This window comes from Somniosus microcephalus, chromosome 2 (assembly GCF_052327205.1).
Source record: "Somniosus microcephalus isolate GS21.2 chromosome 2, FLI_Smic_1.0, whole genome shotgun sequence".
NCBI classification, from domain to species: Eukaryota; Metazoa; Chordata; class Chondrichthyes; order Squaliformes; family Somniosidae; genus Somniosus; species Somniosus microcephalus.
The window spans coordinates 391,198,391-391,222,045 of record NC_140988.1 but is presented as its reverse complement, the minus strand read 5'-3'; the positions used below and the strand labels follow the sequence as shown (position 1 = coordinate 391,222,045).

Sequence of the window (23,655 nt, the reverse complement as noted above, 5' to 3'; positions counted from 1 at the left end):
ACACTCTTAGCAGATTACTTACTTAAGTTAAATAAGGTGATGGGTAGTTTAATTAAGCTAAAACACCCAAACTTAAGCTAAATACTTAAACTTAACAATATAAACTTACATTACCTAAACTATGTACATCCTCTGCCCGTCTCCGGGCGGCCAGGCTAATTCCTGGTTGGACTGCGGCACACCGCTTCCCCCGGCGTGACCGCACCGTCCTGCACTGTTGGTCCCTCGCAGCCCATGGCTACTGGCTGAGGACCTCTGTCCTTGGACCTCCCCCTAACTCGAGGGGCAGCCTTTGGTAACTGGAGAGCTGGTGACCATGGCTTTCTCGGCTGGGGCGTCCGTGGGGACCTTCTAGGGGCCTTGACGGGTGGGGCTTTCTTGGCCGATGGACCTTTAACCCGAACCGCTGCTCCCTCAGGCTTGACCCCTCCCGAACCTGGGCTGGGGGCAGGTAACTCTTCGCAGCCTGCTGCTGCGAGCTGAGGGTCTCCGCCCCCAGGTCCCATGGCTGGGTCCGGGGCGGGGTTTTCGACCTCCGGTCCCTCCTCCTCTATACCTGGGTTAGGGGCGGGGTTTTCGCCCTCAGGTCCCTCCCCTTCGTCTGGATCCCAGAAGAGCGGGGGAGTGTCCCAATCGATGGGCGGGATGGCCCCTCCCTTTAAGCAAGCCACAGCACCTGTCTGTGCAGTCTGTGAACTCGCTCCTGCCGCAGGCTGAGGATCTTTATCCTCAGACCTTACCCCAACTGGCTGTTTTCCCCTTTCAGGTTTAAACAGTTTGCACTGGTTAATATGAAACTATTTGGTACGCCGAGGCATCTTAACGGCATATACCATGGGGCTGGCTTTATCTACAATGCTGTAGGGCCCCATGTACAATGGTTCCAAACTTCCTACTCGGGCATAGTTCCTCACCATAACCTGATCTTCTACCTCCCACTCGTGGTGCTTTCGGGGTTCGAGCAGCAATCGGTTATTCCGATGCTGCCTTCCCATGTTCCCAGCCGCCTGCCCATGGACCTGCTTCAGGTGCTCAGAGATTTCGGGCAAACCTGTCCCGGTTTACCTCCCTGAGCTGACCCTCCGTGAGCACCGGGGCTAGTACATGGGTGGGGGTCCGCATAACCCTGCCAGTCATCAGCTCGTACGAGGAGTATCCCGTGCTTTTAGACTGGCTGGCCCGGATCCCCATCAGAACCAACGGTAGGACCTCGGCCCATTTACGGGGCGAGTCCACTGTCTCCTTCCTCAACCTTTCCTTCAGGGTCCGGTTCATATGTTCCACAATCCCTGATGACTGGGGGTTGTGGGCCAAGTGCCATTTCCCCTCAATGCCCAGCAGCATAAGGGTATTCTGCATCACCTGTCCGGTGAAATGACTCCCTTGGTTGGACTCCACATACTGTGGTAGACCCCACCGCGAGAACACTTCCCGGACCAGGATCCTGGCAGTACCCAGAGCTGTGGCTGTTCTGCAGGGGAAGGCCTCTACCCATTTGGTGAACACATCCACCAGGACTAGGCAGTATTATAGCCTCCCTGGGTGGTGGGCAGGGGCCCGATGTAGTCGACCTGTATCGACTGCCATGGTCCCTCTACCCTCCTGATGTGTCCCATAGGTACCTTCCTTTTGTGGGGGTCGGGTTATTTGCAGCGCACACAAGGCAGCCTGCACAGAACTCGCAGGCATCGTCCCTGAGTCCCGGCCACCATCCCGCCTGTTCCACCCGCTGCCAGGTGGTCTCAGGCCCAGGGTGTCCCACTCCTGGACCCTCATGGGCCAGTTGAAGGAATTCCCTCCGGTGTTGCTGCGGCACAACCCACTGTTCCCCCCCAGAACAGCATTCCCTCTTTTACGGAGAGGGTTGCTGTGCCGTATGGACCCTCTACCCTTTTCCCCTCAGTCACTGCACTGAGGACTGCTTTGAGGACGGGGTCTTGGGCTTGGACCGTCTTGAGGTCCGGGGCTAAAGCTACCCCTGCACTCCCTTGGGTCCCGTCCCTACCTCTGAACTCCCTTGGGTCCCGTCCCTACCTCTAAACTCCCTTGGGTCCCGTCCCTACCTCTGAACTCCCTTGTGGTCCCGTCCCTACCTCTGAACTCCCTTGGGTCCCGTCCCTACCTCTGAACTCCCTTGGGTCCCGTCCCTACCTCTGACCGCTGCCACGGGTCTGGACGGGCCTGTGCCTGTGCGGGCACCCTCCTTGGCGAGCAAGTCAGCCTGCTGGTTGCCCTGGCCGCGGGGTTCTGTGGAGGAATGGGCTTTCACCTTGTGGATGAACACCTCCCCTTCCTCCCCCACTGCAGCCAGGCTTCTGCGGCCTGGGCGTCCCGGATGATGAGGGGCTCAGGTCTCGCTCCCCTCCCCTGCTGTTGGTATGGTGTCTTTGACTGCTGGAAACTCACCGCGGGGAGCGAGGAGAGACCTGCCACGAGGCCGGGGCACGAGTGAGCCTGGAACCAAGAGCGAGGGCCAAGCGCCGGAGAGCAGAGCAGAGGGAAAGGTTGCTACCTGGGGCCTTCAGTTATACTCCTCATGAAAACCCTTACCTGCGTGCCAAATCAGGTTAGTTCATTGTCCCAATCTTGGCGGGCTAGTTTAAATAATTGTAGCAATCTAAACTAACTGTTTTTAGATGGCCGTTGATCGCACCTACTGGCCTGATGCCTGAGCTGTATTGTTATTAATGCATCTTAATCGGCCTGTCCAGCCTCGATGGCTTCCTTAAGCTGTTTCCGATTATTTATGCAGACGACTTGATGGCCTCAAGTATAGGCCTAACTGGTTTTGGTCTGTCTGCGATTTGGCTTAATGTATATTCAGAGTTCTGCTATCTGCTTTTCAAAATACAAAAGTCCTTCTTCACAGAAACTGCATTTTAGGTTTCGATTTCCCCACAAGCTGCTTGTGCCGCAGAGTCCAAGCTTTTAAAATCTTGCAGGCTTTTGGTCACGAGGTGCGGACGCCATCTTTAGGTACCCTTTTTAAAATGTCCATGCAGGGTCCCTTTTATTAATAACTTTGGGGAAATGTGGAAAATTTGCGAATCCTACATCACAGACTGCAACGGTTCAAGAAGGCGGTTCACCACCACCTTCTCAAGGGCAATTAGGGACGGACAATAAATATTGGGCTTTCCAGTGATGCCCACATCTCAAGAATTAATTATAAAAAGCCCAAACAGCCTAGCTGTAATTTTAAGTTTATGTCACCTTATGACTCCCTACCAGAGGAAATTGTTTCTCCCTGTGTAACCTATCAAGTCATAGAGCCATAGAGTTATACAGCACAGAAAGAGGCCCTTTGGCCCATCGTGTCCGCGCCGGTCTTCAAGCCCTGTCTATTCTAATCCCATTTTCCAGCATTTGGTCCGTAGCTTTGTATGCTATGGCGTTTCAAGTGCTCATCCGAAGATGTTTTATAAGTATATTAAGGGTAAAAGGATAACTAGGGAAAAAATAGGGCCCATTAGGGACAAAAGTGGCAATCTGTGTGTGGAGCCGGAAGATGTAGGAGGGGTTCTAAATGAATTTTTTGCATCTGTTTTCACTATGGAGAAGGACGACGTAGACATAGAAATAGGGCGGGGGGACTGTGATATGCTCGAACATATTAACATCGAGAGGGAGGAGGTATTGGCGGTTTTAGCTGGCCTAAAAATGGATAAATCCCCAGGCCCCGATGAAATGTACCCCAGGCTGCTGTGTGAGGCAAAGGAGGAGATTGCGGGGGCTCTAACACATATATTCAGGACCTCTCTGGCCACAGGGGATGTGCCAGAGGACTGGAGAACCGCTAATGTAGTACCATTATTCAAGAAGGGTAGTAGGGAAAAACCGGGGAACTACAGGCCAGTGAGCCTAACATCAGTGGTAGGAAAATTACTGGAAAAAATCCTGAGGGACAAAATTTGTCTCCACTTGGAGAGGCAAGGATTAATCAGGGATAGTCAACATGGCTTTGTCAAGGGAAGATCATGTCTGACTAATTTGATTGAATTTTTTGAGGGGGTGACTAGGTGTGTGGATGAGGGTAACGCAGTGGATGTGGTATACATGGATTTCAGTAAGGCCTTCGATAAAGTCCCGCACAGGAGACTGGTCAAGAAGGTAAGAGCCCATGGAATCCAGGGTGCCTTGGCACATTGGATACAAAACTGGCTTAGTGGCAGAAGGCAGAGGGTGATGGTCGAAGGTTGTTTTTGTGACTGGAAACCTGTGGCCAGTGGGGTACCACAGGGATCGGTGCTGGGTCCCTTGCTGTTTGTGGTCTACATTAATGACTTGGATATGAATGTAAAGGGTATGATCAGTAAATTCGCGGATGATACTAAAATTGGTAGGGTGGTAAATAGCGAGGAGGGTAGCCTCAGTCTGCAGAACGATATAGATGGGTTGGTCAGATGGGCGGAACAGTGGCAAATGGAATTTAACCCGGAAAAGTGCGAGGTGATGCACTTTGGGGGGTCTAACAAGGCAAGGGAATACACAATGAATGGTAAGACCCTAGGCAAGACGGAGGGTCAGAGGGATCTGGGTGTGCAGGTACACAGATCCCTGAAGGCGGCGGAACAGGTGGATAAGGTGGTAAAAAAGGCATATGGGATACTTGCCTTCATTAGCCGAGGCATAGAATATAAGAGCAAGGAGGTTATGATGGAGCTGTATAAAACACTGGTTAGGCCACAGCTGGAATACTGTGTGCAGTTCTGGTCGCCACACTACAGGAAAGATGTGATCGCGTTAGAGAGGGTGCAGAGGAGGTTCACCAGGATGTTACCAGGGCTGGAGCGCTTCAGCTATGAAGAGAGACTGGGCAGATTGGGTTTGTTTTCCTTGGAGCAGAGGAGGCTGAGGGGGGACATGATTGAGGTGTACAAAATTGTGAGGGGCATAGATAGGATGGATGCTGAGGAGCTTTTCCCCTTAGTAGAGGGGTCAATAACTAGGGGGCATAGATTCAAGGTAAAGGGAGGGAGGTTTAGAGGGGATTTGAGAAAGAACTTTTTCACCCAGAGGGTGGTTGGAGTCTGGAACTCACTGCCTGAAAGGGTTGTGGAGGCAGAAACCCTCACAACATTTAAGAAGCATTTGGATGAGCATTTGAAATGCCATAGCATACAAGGCTACGGGCCAAATGCTGGAATATGGGATTAGATTAGACAGGGCTTGATGGCCGGCATGGACACGATGGGCCGAAGGGCCTCTATCTGTGCTGTATTACTCTATGACTCTATGAATGTTGTGAGGGTTCCTGCCTCTACCACCCTTTCAGGCAGTGAGTTCCAGATTCCAACCACCCTCTGGGTGAAAAAGTTTTGCCTCAAATCCCCGCTAAACCTCCTGCCCCTTACCTTGAAACTATGCCCCCTGGTTATTGACCCCTCTACTAAGGGGAAAAGGTCCTTTCTATCTACCCTATCTATGCCCCTCATAATTTTGTACACCTCAGTCAGGTCCCCCCTCAGCCTTCTCTGCTCTAAGGAAAACAACCCCAGCCTGTCCAGTCTCTCTTCATAGCTGAAGCGCTCCAGCCCAGGTAACATCCTGGTGAATCTCCTCTGCACCCTCTCCAATGCAATCACATCCTTCCTATAGTGAGGCGACCAGAACTGCACACAGTATTCCAGCTGTGGCCTCACCAGCGTTTTGTACAGCTCCATCATAACCTCCCTGCTCTTATATTCTATGCCTCGGCTAATGAAGGCAAGTATCCCATATGCCTTTTTAACCACCTTATCTACCTGTCCTGCTGCTTTCAGGGATCTATGTACATGCACACTGTCGAAGTTCGAGCAAGACTCAGACACACAGTAACTGGCAAACCATACTTTCTTTACTTGTCACAAGGGACGAGCAGTATAATCAAAGGTCGATACCACAACTTCAACGAAAGCTTACAAAAGGCTCATATTTATACATTGGAGTAAACAAGTTCCGGATAAACACGTGGATATTACATCATTGGTTTAGCAACTCTAATTTCTCAAAATTAAATTAACTATGAATAACTTTAAAAAAACTATTTTAAACACTTAATCAAATTTTTGAAAAAAATAAATTTTTAAAAAATAGGGTCTAAAACTAAACCTACCTTACTGTAGATTCTTTAAAAATAATAAACCTGTGGAAAAAAAAATTCTAAATTGTACTAAAAGACCACTTACCTGTAAAACTAAGTACTTACGTGTGGTTTCTCAATGCGTAAAAACCGGAGGCCTTTACACACGCGCAAATCTGTAAAAATACAGGAAATCCAAGTCGCACGCGCTGCCCGATACCGCGCATGCGTTCAGCCTCTTAACCCCTTGGGTCAGAGGACAGGAAATGCCGGTTTTCAGCGCATGCGCTGTGCATGCTGAAAACCGGCAATTCCTCCGGGCACACGCGTGAGTACCCTGTCCGTACTCACGCGTTGTGACAGGAATTACTGGGCCATTGAGTTTACAAACTGCCAATTCTGCTATGCTTGCATTTTGCGAAGCTGAAGTTCCTTTTTTTTTGCTCCCTTTCCAAAACTAAAAACATCTATTATTACCTTATGCAATTCATTCCTTATGCGAAGCCATTTTGTTAGCCAGTTCGTCCGACCATTCATTGTCTATTCCCTTGCCTTGTTAGTCCTCCCAAAATGCATCACCTCACACTTTTCAGGGTTAAATTCCATTTGCCACTGTTCCACCCATCCAACCATCCCGTCTATATCGTCCTGTAGCCTGAGGCTTCCCTCCTCGCTATTTACCACTCCACCGAATTTTCGTGTCATCTGCGAACTTACTGATCATACCTCCTAAATTCATATCTAAATCATTAATGTAGACCACAAACAGCAAGGGACCCAGCACCGATCCCTGTGGTACACCACTGGACACAGGCTTCCAGTCACAAAAACAACCCTCGACCATCACCCTCTGCCTCCTACCACTAAGCCAATTTTGGATCAAATGTGCCAAATTGCCCCGGATCCCATGGGCTCTTACCTTCTTGACCAGTCTCCCATGCGAGACTTTGTCAAAAGCCTTACTGAAGTCCATGTAGACTACATCAACTGCACTACCCTCATCCACACGCCTAGTCACCCCCTCGAAAAAATTCAATCAAATTGGTCAGACATGATCTCCCCCTGACAAAGCCATGCTGACTATCCCTGATTAATCCCCGCCTCTCCAATTCTGTCCCTCACAATTTTTTCCAATAATTTCCCTGCCACTGATGTTAGGCTCACTGGCCTGTAATTCCCTGGTTTATCCCTACTACCCTTCTTGAACAATGATGCTATGTTAGCTGTCCTCCAGTCCTCTGGCACCTCCCCTGTGGCCAGAGAGGATCTGAAAATTTGTGTCAGAGCCCTTGCAATCTCCTCCCTTGTCTCACACAGCAGCCCGGGATACATCTCGTCAGGGCCTGGGGATTTATCCACTTTTAAGCCCACTAAAACCGCCAGTACCTCCTCCCTCTCAATATTAATTTGTTCAAGTATATCACAATCCCCCTGCCTGATTTCTATGCCTACATCGTCCTTCTCCATAGTGAACACAGATGCAAAATATTCATTTAAAACCTCACCTACATCTTCCAGCTCTACACACAGATTGCCACAAATCCTTTAATCATCTTAAACACCCCTTATCTTCTATATTCTATGTAGAAGATTAAGTGGTGATCTAACTGAGGTGGATGACATTCAAGCTTGGCCTGATAAGTGGCAAGTAACATTTGCACCACACAAGTGCCAGGCAATGACTATCTCCAACAAGAGAGAGTCTAGCCACTGCCCCTTGACATTCATTCGGCATTACCATCGCTGGATCCCCCAATATCAGCATCCTGGTGGTCACCTTTGATCAGAAACATAATTGGACCAGCCACATAAATACTGTAGCTACAAGAGCAGGTCAGAGGCTGGGTATTCTGTGGTGAGTGTCTCACCTCCTGACTCCCCAAAACATTTCCTCCATCTACAAGGCACAAGTAAGGAGTGTGATGGAATACTCTCCACTTGCCTGGATGAGTGCAGCTCCAACAACACTCAAGAAGCTCGACACCATCCAGGACAAAGCAGCCCACTTGACTGGCTCCCCGTCCACCACCTTAAACATTCATTCCCTCCACCACCGGCGTACCATGGCTGCAGTGTGTACCATCTTCAAGATGCACTGAATTTGTAACTAGTAGGATGGATAACGAGGAGCTCGTGGATATATTTGGATTTTCAGAAGGCATTCGATAAGGTGCCACACAAGAGGTTATTAAACAAAATTAGGACTCATGGGATTGGGGGTAATATATTAGCATGGATTGAGGATTGGTTAATGGACAGAAAATGGTCTGAGCAAGCGGATCTGCGGGAGGAACGGAGTCAGAGACCAGGGATAAAGGCAGCATGGAGCAGCGACCTGGGAGTCTGAGCAAGCAGACCTGTGGGAGGAACGGATGCGGAGACCGGAGATAAAGGCAGCGCGGAGCAGAGACCTGGGAGTCTGAGCGAGCGGACCCGCGGGAGGAACGGAGTTGGAGACCGAGGATAAAGGCAGCGCGGAGCAGAGACCTGGGAGTCTCAGCGAGCGAACCTGCAGCAGGAACGGAGTCGGAGACCGGGAATAAAGGCAGCGCAGAGCAGAGACCTGTGAGTCTGAGTGGGGGATACTGGTGTAGAGTGCCGAGACGTCCATCGTGGCGAGGAGTGTTCCTGGTTCAACTGGTCCGTGGGTGCTGAGTTTCTGTAAGAAGTCTGTAGTGTCGCGACAGAAGCTGGGGGTTCCCTGTACGATGGGTTTCAGGATGCCCTCGACGTATCCAGAGAGGTTCTCACACAGGGTTCCGTTGCCTGATACGATAAGACGTCCGGGTGTGTTGGCTTTGTGTATCTTTGGGAGGCAGTAGAAGTCTCCCACGCGGGAAGTACGTGGGAAGAGAGCGCGTAGGATGCTTTGAAGGTCTGGATCGAAGGTCTTGAGTTGGCGGGTGTGTTCTTTGGTTGGATCTGCAGGTAACTGTCTGTAGTGTTCCTGGTTGTCCAGTTGTCGGTGTGCTTCTTTGCAATAGTCCGTTCTGTTCTGTATGACGATGGCTCCTCTTTTGTCTACTGGTTTGATGACGATGTTGCGGTTGGTCTTGAGAGCGTGGATGGCATTGCGTTGCGCTCGGGTGACATTCTGGACTGTCTTGTGAGTGCGGCTGATGAATCTGGCGTTGATGCACCTCCTGATAGCTTGAGCATACATGTCAAGCTTAGGGCAGCGACCCTCCGGAGGGGTCCAATTTGACTCTTTCTTCTTTGGTTGCTGCACTGCGGATGCCCCGGAGCATGGTACATCGGCGAGACCACGCAGACACTGCGACAATGGATGAACGGACACCGCGCAACAATCGCCAGGCAGGACTGTTCCCTCCCAGTCGGGGAACACTTCAGCAGTCAAGGACATTCAGCCTCCGATCTTCGTGTAAGCATTCTCCAAGGCGGCCTTCGAGACACACGACAACGCAAAATCGTAGAGCAGAAACTGATAGCCAAGTTCCGCACTCATGAGGACGGCTTCAACCGGGATCTTGGGTTCATGTCACGCTACATGTAACTCCACCTGACGTAGGGTCATCCAGACTCGAGTCGTCGTTGACTTGTTCTCTCTACACAGATGCGGCCGGACCTGCTGTGATTTCCAGCAAAGAAAATGTTTTTTGTCTGTTTTTTGTTTTTCATACAGACCCCAGCATCTGCAACATTTTACCCCTTGTGACCCCACCTCATTGTTCTTTGATGTAATGTTTTCCTGACTGACCTGTTTGGACACCATTCACACCTTTGATTGCTGTGATTATCTCTCTGCGAGGTGTGATAAATGGCAGTTAGAAAGATTACCTGTAATCATCTGGCATTATTCTCTGACTATATAATCTGTGTCTATATGCATCTCTCCACTTCACCTGATGAAGGAGCAGTGCTCCGAAAGCTTGTGATTTCAAATAAAACTGTTGGACTATAACCTGGTGTTGTGTGACTTCTTACATTTGTCCACCCCAGTCCAACACCGGCATCTCCACACTAAAGGGATCAAGGGATATGGGGAGAAAGCAGGGACAGGGTACTGAACTTGCATGATCAGCCATGATCTCATTAAATGGCGGAACAGGCTCGAGGGGCCGAATGGCCTACTCCTGCTCCTATCATCTATGATACGAGACTCCCAAAACAAGCGCGCTACTCGGAGCTCCGGCACGGCAAGAGAGCCCTAGGTGGGCAGAGGGAACGCTTCAAGGACACCATCAAAGCCTCCTTGAAAAAGTGTAACATCCCCACCGACACCTGGGAATCCCTGGTCCTGCCCAGGTGCAAATCATCCAGTTTGTACTGGTCCCACCTCTCCCAGAACCGGTTCCAATGTCCCAGGAATTTGAATCCCTCCACCTTGCACCATTCCTCTAGCCACGTATTCATCTGAAATATCCTTCTATTTCTACTCTGACTAGCACGTGGCACTGGTAGCAATCCTGAGATGACTACCTTTGAGGTCCTATTTTTTAATTTACCTCCTAACTCCCTATATTCAGCTTTTAGGACCTCACCCAATTTTTTACCTATATCGTTGGTATCTATATGCACCATGACAACTGGCTGTTCACCCTCCCCCTCCAGAATGCCTTGCAGCCGCTCCGAGACATCCTTGACCCTTGCACCAGGGAGGCAACATACCATCCTGGAGTCTCGTTTGCAGCCGCAGAAATGCCTATCTATTCCCCTTACAATAGAATCCCCTATCACTATAGCTCTCCTGCTCTTTTTCCTCCCGTCCTGTGCAGCAGAACCACCCATGGTGCCAGGAAGTTGGCTGCTGCTGCCTTCCCCTGATAAGCCATCTCCCTCAACAATATCCAAATTGGTATATCTGTTTGAGAGGGGGATGGCCACAGGGGACCCTGCACTACCTGCCGGTGCCTACTACCCTGCCTGGTGGTCACCCATTCCCTTCCTGCCTGTGCAGCCTTTACCTACGGTGTGACCAACTGATTAAACGTGATATTCACGACGTCCTCAGCATCGCGAATGCTCCAGTATGTATCCATTCGCAGCTCCAGCTCCGCAATGTGGTCTGCCAGTAGCTGCAGCTGGATATACTTCCCGCACACATGGTCATCAGGGACACAGGAAGTAATCCCTGATTTCCCACATAGTGCAGGAGGAACATGCCACAGGGCCGAACTGTGCTGCCATAACTTACCCTTTAATTAATTTAAATTAAATCGATACCACCAATTATACTACAATTAAATGATATACTCAAGGGCCCTTGTTTCCTAGCACTCCCCGCTAAACAACAGAGACCTTAGAAACTATAACCACAAAATTAAGACCGTCTAAATTTTATAAACTATAAACCTTAACTGTCAAACTATAGAGTAGTATAAGTACTCAGCCAATCAGCTGCTCCCTCCTGCCCGCGTCACGTTTTGAAGCATGACGTGGCTCTAGAACGCCGCTGCCGGTCTGCAAGATTGGTAAGACTCTGTAAAAAAGCCCGCGAAAGTGAGTTTAAATACTCACTGAACCTCCGCTCTCACTGCTCCGACAATGGACTCTGTAAAAAAGCCCGCGAAAGTGAGTTTAAATAATCACTGAAACTCCACTCTCACCGCTCCCAACACTGGCCTGTGAAAAAAGCCCGCGAAAGTGAGTTTAAATACTCACTGAAACTCTGCTCTCACCGCTCCCGACAATGGCCTCTTACCTAAGGAAGGATATACTTGCCATAGAGGGAGTACAACGAAGGTTCACGAGATTGATTCCTGGGATGGCGGGACTGTCGTATGAGAAGAGATTGAGTAAACTAGGCCTGTATTCTCTTGAATTCAGAAGAATGAGAGGGGATCTCATTGAAGCATACACAATTATTACAGGGCTTGATAGGGTGGATGCTGGGAGAATGTTTCCCTTGGCTGGGGAGTCTAGAACCAGGGGCCACAGCCTCAGGATAAAGGGTAGGCCATTCAGGACTGAGGTGAGAAGAAATGTCTTCACTCAGAGGGTGGTGAACCTTTGGAATTCTCTACCCCAGAGGGCTGTGGAGGTTCAGTCATTGGGTATATTCAAAACAGAAGTCGATAGATTTCTGACTAGTAAGAGCATCAAGGGATATGGCGATAGGGCCGGTGAATGGAGTTGAGGCAGAAGATCAGCCATGATCCCATTGAATGGCGGAGCAGGCTCGAAGGGCCGAATGGCCTGCTCCTGGTCCTATTTCTTATGTTCTTATGTTATTAAGAAAGGTTGAGCAGGTTGGGCCTACACTCATTGGAGTTTAGAAGAATGAGAGGGGATCTTATTGAAACATATAAGATTCTGAAGGGGCTTGACAGAATAGATGCAGAGATGATGTTTCCCCTCGTGGGGGAATCTTGGACTAGGGAGCATAGTTTCCGAATAAGGGGGAAACCCTTTTAAATCGGAAATCAGGAGGAATTTCTTCTCTCAGAGAATCGTGAATCTTTGGAATTCTCTTCCCCAGAGAGCTGTGGAGGTAAAGTCACTGAATATATTCAAGGTGGAGATTGAGGAAGGGAATGCAATGGATGTTGTCTACATGGATTTTCGGAAGGTGTTTGACAAAGTACCACAGAGAAGACTGGTTAACAAAATTGAGGCTCATGGAATAGGTGAGGCAGTGGCAGCTTTGTTAACATAGATTTCATTCAATTCCTCCCTCTCATTAGACCTTATGTTCCCTGACATCCTCATTTGTGAAGACAGAACCAAAGTATGTACTTAATTGGTCAGCCATTTCTTTGTTGCCCATTATAAAAAAGATCTTCCCTCCAACATAAGGTCAGAAATGTGGATGCTCACTGATGACTGCACAGTGTTCAGCGCCATTCACAACTCCTCAGATAATGAAGCAGTCCATGCCCACATGCAACAAGACCTGGACGACGTTCAGGCTTGGTCTGATAAGTGGCAGGTAACATTCGCGCCACAGAAGTGCCAGGCAATGACTATCTCCAACAAGGGAGAGTCTAACCACCACCATTAGACATTCAACGGCATTACCATCGCAGAATCCCTCACCATCAACATCCTGGGGGGTCACCATTGACCAGAAACTTAACTGGACCAGCCACATGAATACTGTGGCAACAAGAGCAGGTCAGAGGCTAAGTATTCTGCGGCGAGTGTCTCACCTCCTGACTCCCTAAAGCCTTTCCACCATCTACAAGGCACAAGTCAGGAGTGTGATGGAATAATCTCCACTTGCCTGGATGAGTGCAGCTCCAACAACACTCAAGAAGCTCGACACCATCCAGGACAAAGCAGCCCGCTTGATTGGCACCCCATCCACCACCTTAAACATTCACGCCCTCCACCACCGGCGTACCGTGGCTGCAGTGTGTACCATCTACAAGATGCACTGCAGCAACTCGCCAAGGTTTCTTCGGCAGCACCTCCCAAACCTGCGACCTCTTCCACCTAGAAGGACAAGGGCAGCAGGCGCATGGGAACACCGCCACCTCCAAGTTCCCCTCCAAGTCACACACCATCCTGACTTGGAAATATATCGCTGATCCTTCATCGTCGCTGGGTCAAAATCCTGGAACTCCCTCCCTAACAGCACTGTGGGAGCACCTTCATCACACGGACTGCAGCGGTTCAAGAAGGCGGCTCACCACCACCTTCTCGAGGGCAATTAGGGATCAGCAATAAATGCTGGCCTTGCCAGCGACGCCCACATCCCATAAACGAATTTTAAAAAAGTAAGGGAAATGGAGTGGGGCAGCAACAGAACACTTCAACCGATGCACAATGGGGCGAGGAGACCGAAAGACGGAATGGCTGCAGTGTTTGGAGACCTCAGCCAAGACCCAGACTTACAAAGAATCTGGCAAAAGAACCAGAGGGGAGACGAGGAGATTTTTTTACACGACGAGTAAAGGGCGGAGGAAGCCGATTCAATAGTAAATTTCAAAAGGGAATTGGCTAAATACTTGAAGGGGAAAAATTTGCAGGTCTCTGGGGAAAGAGCAGGGGGAGTGGGATTAATTGGAGAGCTCGTTCAAAGAGCCGGCACAGGCACGATGGGCCAATGGCTTCCTTCTGCGCTGTAAATTTCTATGATTCTACTAAAGGGAAGTGCTGGGTTCCCTTTGGAGGGAGGGAAGGCCTCTAACTCTGCATTTCGCCCCCTCCCACTCCACCATCACTGGCACAACCTACAGCTGTCACACCCCTCACACTGGCACATTCGCCTCGACCCCCTGCCTGGCTACTGCTCTGCCCATCTGCAAAACCTTCTCATATCCTCCCTCTCTGACCATTCATGCATTCACTTCCCACGACTTTTCTCCCACTTTCTGCTGAGTGAACTCTGACCCCCTATGAAACACTGTGGAACATACGGTTACATCAGAGAGCAATGAAGGTACAGCTTGTCATTTCAGTTGAGGACATGTTCTGATGATGAAACTCACCAGAATATTTGCCTGTCTTTTCTCTGACGAAGGAAATCCTGCACACAGCAGGAGTCAGTCCCAGTCCAGAACCATTAGTGACATTCTGAAACAAACCTGCTGTTTTTGGATCTTAATTAATTCTCCAAACCCACCGACACGCAGACTCCAAACACGTCCACACGCACGCTCCAAACCCACCGACGCGCGCAGACTCCAAACCCACCGACGCGCACGCTCCAAACCCGTCCGTGCGCGCGCTCCAAATCCGTCCGCGCGCGCGCTCCAAACCCGTCCGCGCGCGCGCCACGCCAAACCCGTCCGCGCGCGCGCGCTCCAAACCCGTCCGCGCGCGCGCGCTCCAAACCCGTCCGCGCGCGCGCTCCAAACCCGTCCGCGCGCGCGCTCCAAACCCGTCCACGCGCGCTCCAAACCCACCGACTCGCGCGCTCCAAACCCACCGACGCGCGCGCGCTCCAAACCCAGCGACGCGCGCGCTCCAAACCCAGCGACGCGCGCGCTCCAAACACACGGACACACGCGCTCCAAACACACCGACACACACACACTCCAAACGCATCGACACACACACTCCAAACGCATCGACACACACTCCAAACACAGCGACACACACACTCCAAACACACACTCCAAACACACCGACACACACACACTCCAAACACACCGACACACACACACTCCAAACACACCGACACACACACTCCAAACGCATCGACACACACTCCAAACACACCGACACACACACACTCCAAACACACCGACACACACACTCCAAACACACCGACACACACACACTCCAAACACACCGACACACACACACTCCAAAAACACCGACACACACACACTCCAAACACACCGACACACACACACTCCAAACACACCGACACACACACACTCCAAACACACCGACACACACACACTCCAAACACACCGACACACACACACTCCAAACACACCGACACACACACACTCCAAACACACCGACACACACACACTCCAAACACACCGACACACACACACTCCAAACACACCGACACACACTCCAAACACACCGACACACACTCCAAACACACCGACACACACACTCCAAACACACCGACACACACACTCCAAACACACCGACACACACTCCAAACACACCGACACACACACTCCAAACACACCGACACACACACTCCAAACACACCGACACACACACTCCAAACACACCGACACACACACTCGAAACACACCGACACGCACACTCCAAACACACCCTCGAAACACACCGACACGCACACTCCAAACACACCGACACGCACACTCCAAACACACCGACACGCACACTCCATTTTAAAAATATTCTGCTTTTCTATTTTCCTACCAAAGTGGATAACTTCACGTTTCTCCACATTATATTCCATCTGCCATGTTCTTGCCCACTCACTTAGCCTGTCTATATCCCCTTGAAGCCTTGCGTCCTCCTCACAACTTACATTCCCACCCAGCTTTGTATCATCAGCAAACTTGGATATATTACATTTGGTCCCCTCATCCAAATCATTGATATAGATTGTGAATAACTGAGGCCCAAGCACTGATCCTTGCAGTAGCCCACTAGTTACAGCTTGCCAACCCGTTAATGACTCTTTATTCCTACTCTCTGTTTTCTGTCCATTAACCAATCCTCAATCCATGCTGGTGAATTGCCTCCAATCCCATGAGTCCTAATTTTGTTTAATAACCTCTTGTGTGGCACCTTATAAGAACAAAAGAACTTAAGAAATAGGAGCAGGAGTCGGCCATTCGGCCCCTCGAGCCTGCTCCGCCATTCCATAAGATCATGGCTGATCTGATCTTTGCCTCAACACCACTTTCCTGCCCGTTCCCCATAACCCTCGACTCCCCTGTTGCTCAAAAATCTGTCAATCTCCGCCGTGAATACACTCAATGACTCCGCTTCCACAGCTCTCTGGGGTAAAGAATTCCAAAGATTCACGATCCTCTGAGAAGAAATTCCTCCTCATCTCCGTCTTAAATGGGCGACCCTTTATTCTGAGACTGTGCCCCCGAGTTCTAGATTCCCTGATGAGGGGAAACATCCTCTCAGCATCTACCTTGTCCAACCCCCTCAGAATTGTATATGTTTCAATAAGATCACCTCTCATTTTTTAAAACTCCAATGAGTATAGGCCCAACCTGCTCAACTTTTCGTCATACGTCAACCCTTTCATCCCAGGAATCAACCTCGTGAACCTTCTCTGAACCGCCTCCAATGCAAGTATATCCTTCCTTAAATAAGGAGACCAAAACTGTACGCAGTACTCCAGGTGTGGTCTCACCAATGACCTGTACAGTTGTAGCAAGACTTCCCTAGTTTTTATACTTCATCCCCCTTGAAATAAAGGCCAACATTCCATTTGCCTTCCTAATTACTTGCTGTACCTGCATGTTAACTTTTTGTGTTTCATGTACGAGTGATTCGTGTCACTCTTTCCTAAAGGCCCCTTTAGTACAAGGTTATTAATTAACCCTTTCTCATTGCACAATACTAGATCTAAAATAGTCTGTTCCCTTAACATACTGATCTAGAAAACTATCTTGCATACATTCCATGAATTCGTCCTCCACACTATTACAGACTGGGCAAAGCAAATTTGCAGTATGTAGATTAAAGTCCCCCAATATTACTGTATTGCCCTTGTTACATGCGCCTTTAATTTCCTGATTTATACTCTGCCCTACATTACAACTACTGTTTGGGGGCCTATAAACAACCCCCACCAATGTTTCTGCCCTTTGCTGTTTCTTAGCTGATTCTACTTCTTGATTTTCGGAGCTAAGATCCTTTCTCTCTACTGTCTTTATCCTGTCCTTTATTATTATCAGGGATACTCTGCCTCCTTTTCCATTTTGCCAATCTCTTCTAAAAGTTAAGTATCCTGGAATATTTAGGGGACAAATTGGGTTGATTTGCGCCTCTTGTTAGTGCCCCCGGGATGCAAATCCCCTCGCGCCTGGGCGCGGTGCCGCTAATGTCTCCCGCTAAATTCAGTGGGAGGTTAGCGGCGGTGGTAGCCGGTAGCGCCCCATGGCGCTGCGCGGCCAGCGATGATGTCATCGCCCCGGCCGTAAACTTGGGTTCCGCCCCCTGACCTATCGCCGGACGATATGTCCAACTGGGTCAGGGTGGCATTTTTGCAGCGCTAATTAAAGGGCAGGTGATGGGCGGCATTTTTCTTTTGGCAGAATGCCAGCACTTGCCCCCTACTCCTTTTTTTCTTCGGGGTGCTGGCCACGATCATTCAGTCCGGCACTCTACTTGCGTGCCAGGCTATTTTCCCTGCACCCCGCTCCCCGGTGATCCAGCAGGGCCACGGTGCGCACAGCTCTAGGCCCCTCCCCTATAATCAGGGGAGGAAGGCCTGCGATGTCGCGGCGCTACATGCTGACGTGCGTGGTGCTGCTGCACGTAGCACCAGGATATTCAATTGTAGCACCCCAAGAAGGAGGTGGAGCGCTTCCAATAGCGCTCTACTTCTTGCTTGGGGCGCTACAACTGAATTTCAGCGGAGGGGCGTTAATTTTTTTGAGGTGCTAAAATTAGCACCCCGGTGACATTAGCGCCCCAAAAGGGCGACACCGAATTGTTCCCCCTTAGTTCCCAACCTTGGCCACTGTGCAACCATGTCTCCATTATGGCTATTAGATCAAACCTGTTAATTTCTATCTGCAGTATTATGTCATCTGTTATGTTGCGAATGAGAGTAGAATGGCAGTTAACATAAAAGGGAACCCAAAAATCTTCTACTGGCATGTAAACAGTAAGCAGGTAGTAAGAGGTGGGGTGGGGCCTATTAGTGACAAAGGTGATATATGCTTAGAGGTGCATGGCAAGGCTAGAATACTCAGTCAGTACTTTGTATCGGTGTTTACTAAGGAGGTGGATGTTGACAAAATATTGGTAGAAGTAGAAATAGTAGAAACAATGGGAGGGGTGAAAATTGATAGACAGGATGTACTAGAAAGGCTGGGTATGCTTAGAGTAGATAAGTTACCTGGTCCAGATGGCTTGCATCCCAGGTTTCTAAGGGAATTGGGGGAGGAGATAGCGGAAGGTCTTGCCATAATTTTCCAATCCTCCCTAGATGCGGGGGAGGTGCCCGAGGATTGGAAAGTGGCAAATGTGACACCGTTGTTCAAGAAAGGGTGTAAGGACAATCCTAGTAACTAAAGGCCGGTCAGTTTAACATCAGTGGTAAAGTTTTAGAAACAATAATCCAGGAAAAAAGTAACAGGCACTTGGAGAGGTTTAAGCTAATTAAGAATTTTTTGATGAAGTAACAGGGATGATTGATGAAGGGAATGTAATGGATGTTGTCTACATGGATTTTCAGAAGGTGTTTGACAAAGTACCACATAGAAGGCTGATTAACAAAATTGAGGCTCATGGAATAGGTGAGTTAATGGCAGATTGGATAAGGAATTGGCTTAAGGACAGAAAACAGCGAGTTGTGATAACTGACTGCTTTTGAGACTGGAGGATGGTAGACAGTGGTGTTCCCAATCGACTGCAACAGGACATAGAAAGGCTAGCAGAATGATGGGCAGACAAATGGCAGATGGAATTTAATAAAGAGAAATGTGAGGTGATGCATTTTGGCAGAAGGAACAGGGAGAGGCAATATACACTTAATGGCACAGTTTTAAAGAGTGTGCAGGGACAGAGGGACCTGGGGGTTAATGTGCATAGGTCCCTGAAGGTGTCGGGACATATTGAGAGAGTGGTTAACAAAGCATATGGGATCTATCACTATTGCTATTACACTCTTTTTTCTCCCCACCACCGTGCAGCTGAGCCACTTGTGGTGCCGTGGACTTGACTCTGGCTGCACTCCCCAAAGGAACCATCGCCCCCACCAGTACTCAGAACAGAATACTGGTTAGTGAGCGAGATTCACTCCGGGTACTTCTGCACTGCCCCTCTTCTGTCTGGCCATCCCCCATTCCCTCTCTGCCTGCATACTCTTAAGCTGCGGGGTGACCACCTCCAGAAACGTGTTATCCAATAACTCTCGGCCTCGCGGATGCACCGCAGTGACTCCAGCCGCCGCTCAAGCTCCGAAACCCGGAGCTACAGTTGCTGTAGCTGGTGACACTTTCTGCACATGTGGACGGCCAGGCTACGCGAAGCGTCCAGGACTTCCCACATGACACAGGATGTGCACTCCACGGGACTGAGCTGCCCTGCCCTGCCTCTATTTATAGAACTAACCCATCAGAAATAAACTTAAAACTTAACAAAAAACACTCCCCAGCTACTCACCAATCAGCTCCTTCCCTTGTGTCGACGTCACTTTTTTTTACGCTGACGTCAATTTTTCAAAAAGTGCCTTTGTTGAGTTGCTGCCGCTCCTTTTAACTGCTCCGCTCCCGCTGTACTCCCTCTAGGTCCACTCCTCCCGATCTCAGGTATTGAGTACAAAAGTAGAGAAGTTATGCTGAACCTTTATAAAGCGCTGGTTAGGTCACAACTGGAGTATTGCGTCCAGTTCTGGTCACCACACTTTAGGAAGAATGTGAAGGCCCTCAAGAGGGTGCAGAGGAGATTTACCAGAATGGTTCCAGGGATGAGGGATCTACAAGGACAGGTTGGAGAAGCTGGATTTGTTTTCATTAGAGCAAAGGAGGTTGAGGGGTGATTTGATAGAGGTGTACAAGATTATGACGGGTTTGGATAGCCTAGCCTAGCGATCGAAAAAGGCAGACACAGGCTGCCAAGAGAAGACAGGATATGCTCTCACTGCAGTCAGGGAGTAGTTGAGACAGAGATGCACTTCCTCACAGCCTGTGGAAAATATCAGGGCATCAGAGAGAATTTCTATCAAAAATTCTCACAAATATGCCCTGAATTCAGAAATCTGACTGACAACCAAAAACTCCCATTCCTACTGGGGGAGGAGAGAAGCTGTGTAACACTGGCGGCACACTATGTTACAGCTTGCCATGAACAGAGGGACAACCAGTAAACTAAGACAAGAGTATATATAAACAAGGCGAAAATATATTTATAAACTCAGGGATATACCTGTTTATACACTGTATGAATGGAACCGCGTTTATGTGTCCAACCATAAATGTATTTTGATGCTTTGGCAACATAAGATGTACCTTATCATGCCAATAAAGCGATTTGTATTGTATTGTATTGTATTGATAGGCTAGACGGGGAAAGGCTGTTCCCACTAGTTGATGGTACAAGGACTAGGGGACACAGATTTAAGGTTTTGGGCAAGAGATACAGGGGGGATGTGAGGAAAAACGTTTTTACGCAGCAAGTGGTGATGACCTGGAACTCGCTGCCGACGGAAGTGGTGGAAGCGGAGACACTCAGTGTTTTCAAGGGGAGACTGGATAGGCACTTGAGGGAAATAAGCTTGCAGGGCTACGGGGATAGAGCGGGGGAATGGGACTGACTGGATTGTTCTGCAGAGAGCCGGCACCGACTCGATGGGCCGAATGGCCTCCTTCTGTGCCGTGATGACTCTATTTCTCTTTTTCCCCAGATGTCACAGATGCCTTATTACCTTTGTTACTCTCTGTATCTCTCTGACCCACTCTGAGAGAAGCTGGATGTTTGGTGTTGTTCACAGGCCGCCGCCAGGCTGCTCCTTCCCGCCCTTTATCCTCGCCGCCTGGCGCGGGCTCACTGTGCAGGCCAGGGGGGGCCGAGAGCGCCTGCGCGGCGGGGGTGAGGGTTATTGTGCGCCTGCGCGGCGGGGGTGAGGGTTATTGTGCGCCTGCGCGGCGGGGGGGGGTGAGGTTTATTGTGCGCCTGCGCGGCTGTTTGAGTGTCGGTGACGGTTGGGAACCCGGGCTTCGCGCAGCCATGAGCCTCGCCGCCCTGCTCACTCTCGGTATCTGTGGCCGCCTGCTGACTGCACTGGAGCCGGCCAGCACACCCGCCCCTTTCACCGTCCACCGCCCGTCCACAGGTGAGGAGAGGAGCAGCCGCCTCCGCAAGGCCGCGTCACCGACCCTGGTCCCCCTCATCGCCCCCCGCCCCCAGCTCCCGCTTCACAACCCCCACCCCAAATCACCCGCCCCCTCACCCCCCACCCCAAATCACCCGCCCCCTCCCACCCCAACCCCAAATCACCCGCCCCCTCCCACCCCAACCCCAAATCACCCGCCCACCCCCACCCCAACCCCAAATCACCCGCCCCCTCCGCCCCCACCCCAAATCACCCGCCCCCTCACCCCCCACCCCAAATCACCCGCCCCCTCCCACCCCAACCCCAAATCACCCGCCCCCTCACCCCCCACCCCAAATCACCCGCCCCCTCCCACCCCAACCCCAAATCACCCGCCCCCTCACCCCCCACCCCAAATCACCCGCCCCCTCCCACCCCAACCCCAAATCACCCGCCCACTCCCACCCCAACCCCAAATCACCCGCCCCCTCCCCAAATCACCCGCCCCAAATCACCCGCCCCCTCCCCCCACCCCAAATCACCCGCCCCCTCCCACCCCAACCCCAAATCACCCGCCCCCTCCGCCCCCACCCCAAATCACCCGCCCCCTCACCCCCCACCCCAAATCACCCGCCCCCTCCCACCCCAACCCCAAATCACCCGCCCACTCCCACCCCAACCCCAAATCACCCGCCCCCTCCCCAAATCACCCGCCCCAAATCACCCGCCCCCTCCCCCCACCCCAAATCACCCGCCCCCTCCCACCCCAACCCCAAATCACCCGCCCCCTCACCCCCCACCCCAAATCACCCGCCCCCTCCCACCCCAACCCCAAATCACCCGCCCCCTCCCACCCCAACCCCAAATCACCCGCCCCCTCCCACCCCAACCCCAAATCACCCGCCGCCTCCGCCCCCACCCCAAATCACCCGGCCCCTCCCCCCACCCCAAATCACCCGCCCCCTCACCCCCCACCCCAAATCACCTGCCCCCTCCCACCCACACCCCAAATCACCCGCCCCCTCCCCCCACCCCAAATCACCCGCCCCCTCACCCCCCACCCCAAATCACCTGCCCCCTCCCACCCACACCCCAAATCACCCGCCCACTCCCACCCCAACCCCAAATCACCCGCCCCCTCCGCCCCCACCCCAAATCACCCACCCCCTCCGCCCCCACCCCAAATCACCCGCCCCCTCCCCCCACCCCAAATCACCCACCCCCTCCCCCCCACCCCAAATCACCCGCCCCCTCCCCCCACCCCAAATCACCCGCCCCCTCCCCCCACCCCAAATCACCCGCCCCCTCCGCCCCACCCCAAATCACCCGCCGCCTCCGCCCCCACCCCAAATCACCCGCCCCCTCCCCCCACCCCAAATCACCCGCCCCCTCACCCCCCACCCCAAATCACCTGCCCCCTCCCACCCACACCCCAAATCACCCGCCCACTCCCACCCCAACCCCAAATCACCCGCCCCCTCCGCCCCCACCCCAAATCACCCGCCCCCTCCGCCCCCACCCCAAATCACCCGCCCCCTCCCCCCACCCCAAATCACCCACCCCCTCCCCCCCACCCCAAATCACCCGCCCCCTCCCCCCACCCCAAATCACCCGCCCCCTCCGCCCCACCCCAAATCACCCGCCCCCTCCGCCCCCACCCCAAATCACCCGCCCCCTCCCCCCCACCCCAAATCACCCGCCCCCTCCCACCCCAACCCCAAATCACCCGCCCCCTCCCACCCCAACCCCAAATCACCCGCCCACCCCCACCCCAAATCACCCGCCCCCTCCGCCCCCACCCCAAATAACCCGCCCCCTCCCCCCACCCCAAATCACCCGCCCCCTCCCCCCCACCCCAAATCACCCGCCCCCTCCCACCCCAACCCCAAATCACCCGCCCCCTCCACCCCCACCCCAAATCACCCGCCCCCTCCGCCCCCACCCCAAATCACCCGCCCCCTCCCCCCCACCCCAAATCACCCGCCCCCTCCCACCCCAACCCCAAATCACCCGCCCCCTCCCACCCCAACCCCAAATCACCCGCCCACCCCCACCCCAAATCACCCGCCCCCTCCGCCCCCACCCCAAGTAACCCGCCCCCTCCCCCCACCCCAAATCACCCGCCCCCTCCCCCCCACCCCAAATCACCCGCCCCCTCCCACCCCAACCCCAAATCACCCGCCCCCTCCGCCCCCACCCCAAATCACCCGCCCCCTCCGCCCCCACCCCAAATCACCCGCCCCCTCCC

General features: G+C 51.9%; 1 protein-coding gene and 1 long non-coding RNA gene across 6 annotated transcripts in view; one reads left to right on the top strand and one right to left on the bottom strand.

Moving 5' to 3' along the window:
• LOC147123875 (uncharacterized) overlaps positions 1–21,142 on the bottom strand; it is an 81,197-nt gene extending 60,055 nt beyond the window's left edge. Inside the window, exon 1 of the long non-coding RNA XR_015075129.1 lies at positions 21,021–21,142. This is a non-coding gene — a long non-coding RNA (uncharacterized LOC147123875). The remainder of the gene's footprint in view (positions 1–21,020) is intronic.
• Positions 21,143–21,304: 162 nt separating this feature from the next.
• The window catches only part of LOC147123873 (disintegrin and metalloproteinase domain-containing protein 12-like), a 566,371-nt gene continuing 564,020 nt past the window's right edge, over positions 21,305–23,655 (top strand). For all 5 annotated transcript variants that reach the window (XM_085976452.1, XM_085976457.1, XM_085976448.1 and 2 more), the window contains exon 1: positions 21,305–21,428. In XM_085976452.1, coding sequence (XP_085832578.1) covers positions 21,323–21,428 — 106 coding nt within the window. In that variant the 5' untranslated portion in view covers positions 21,305–21,322. The remainder of the gene's footprint in view (positions 21,429–23,655) is intronic.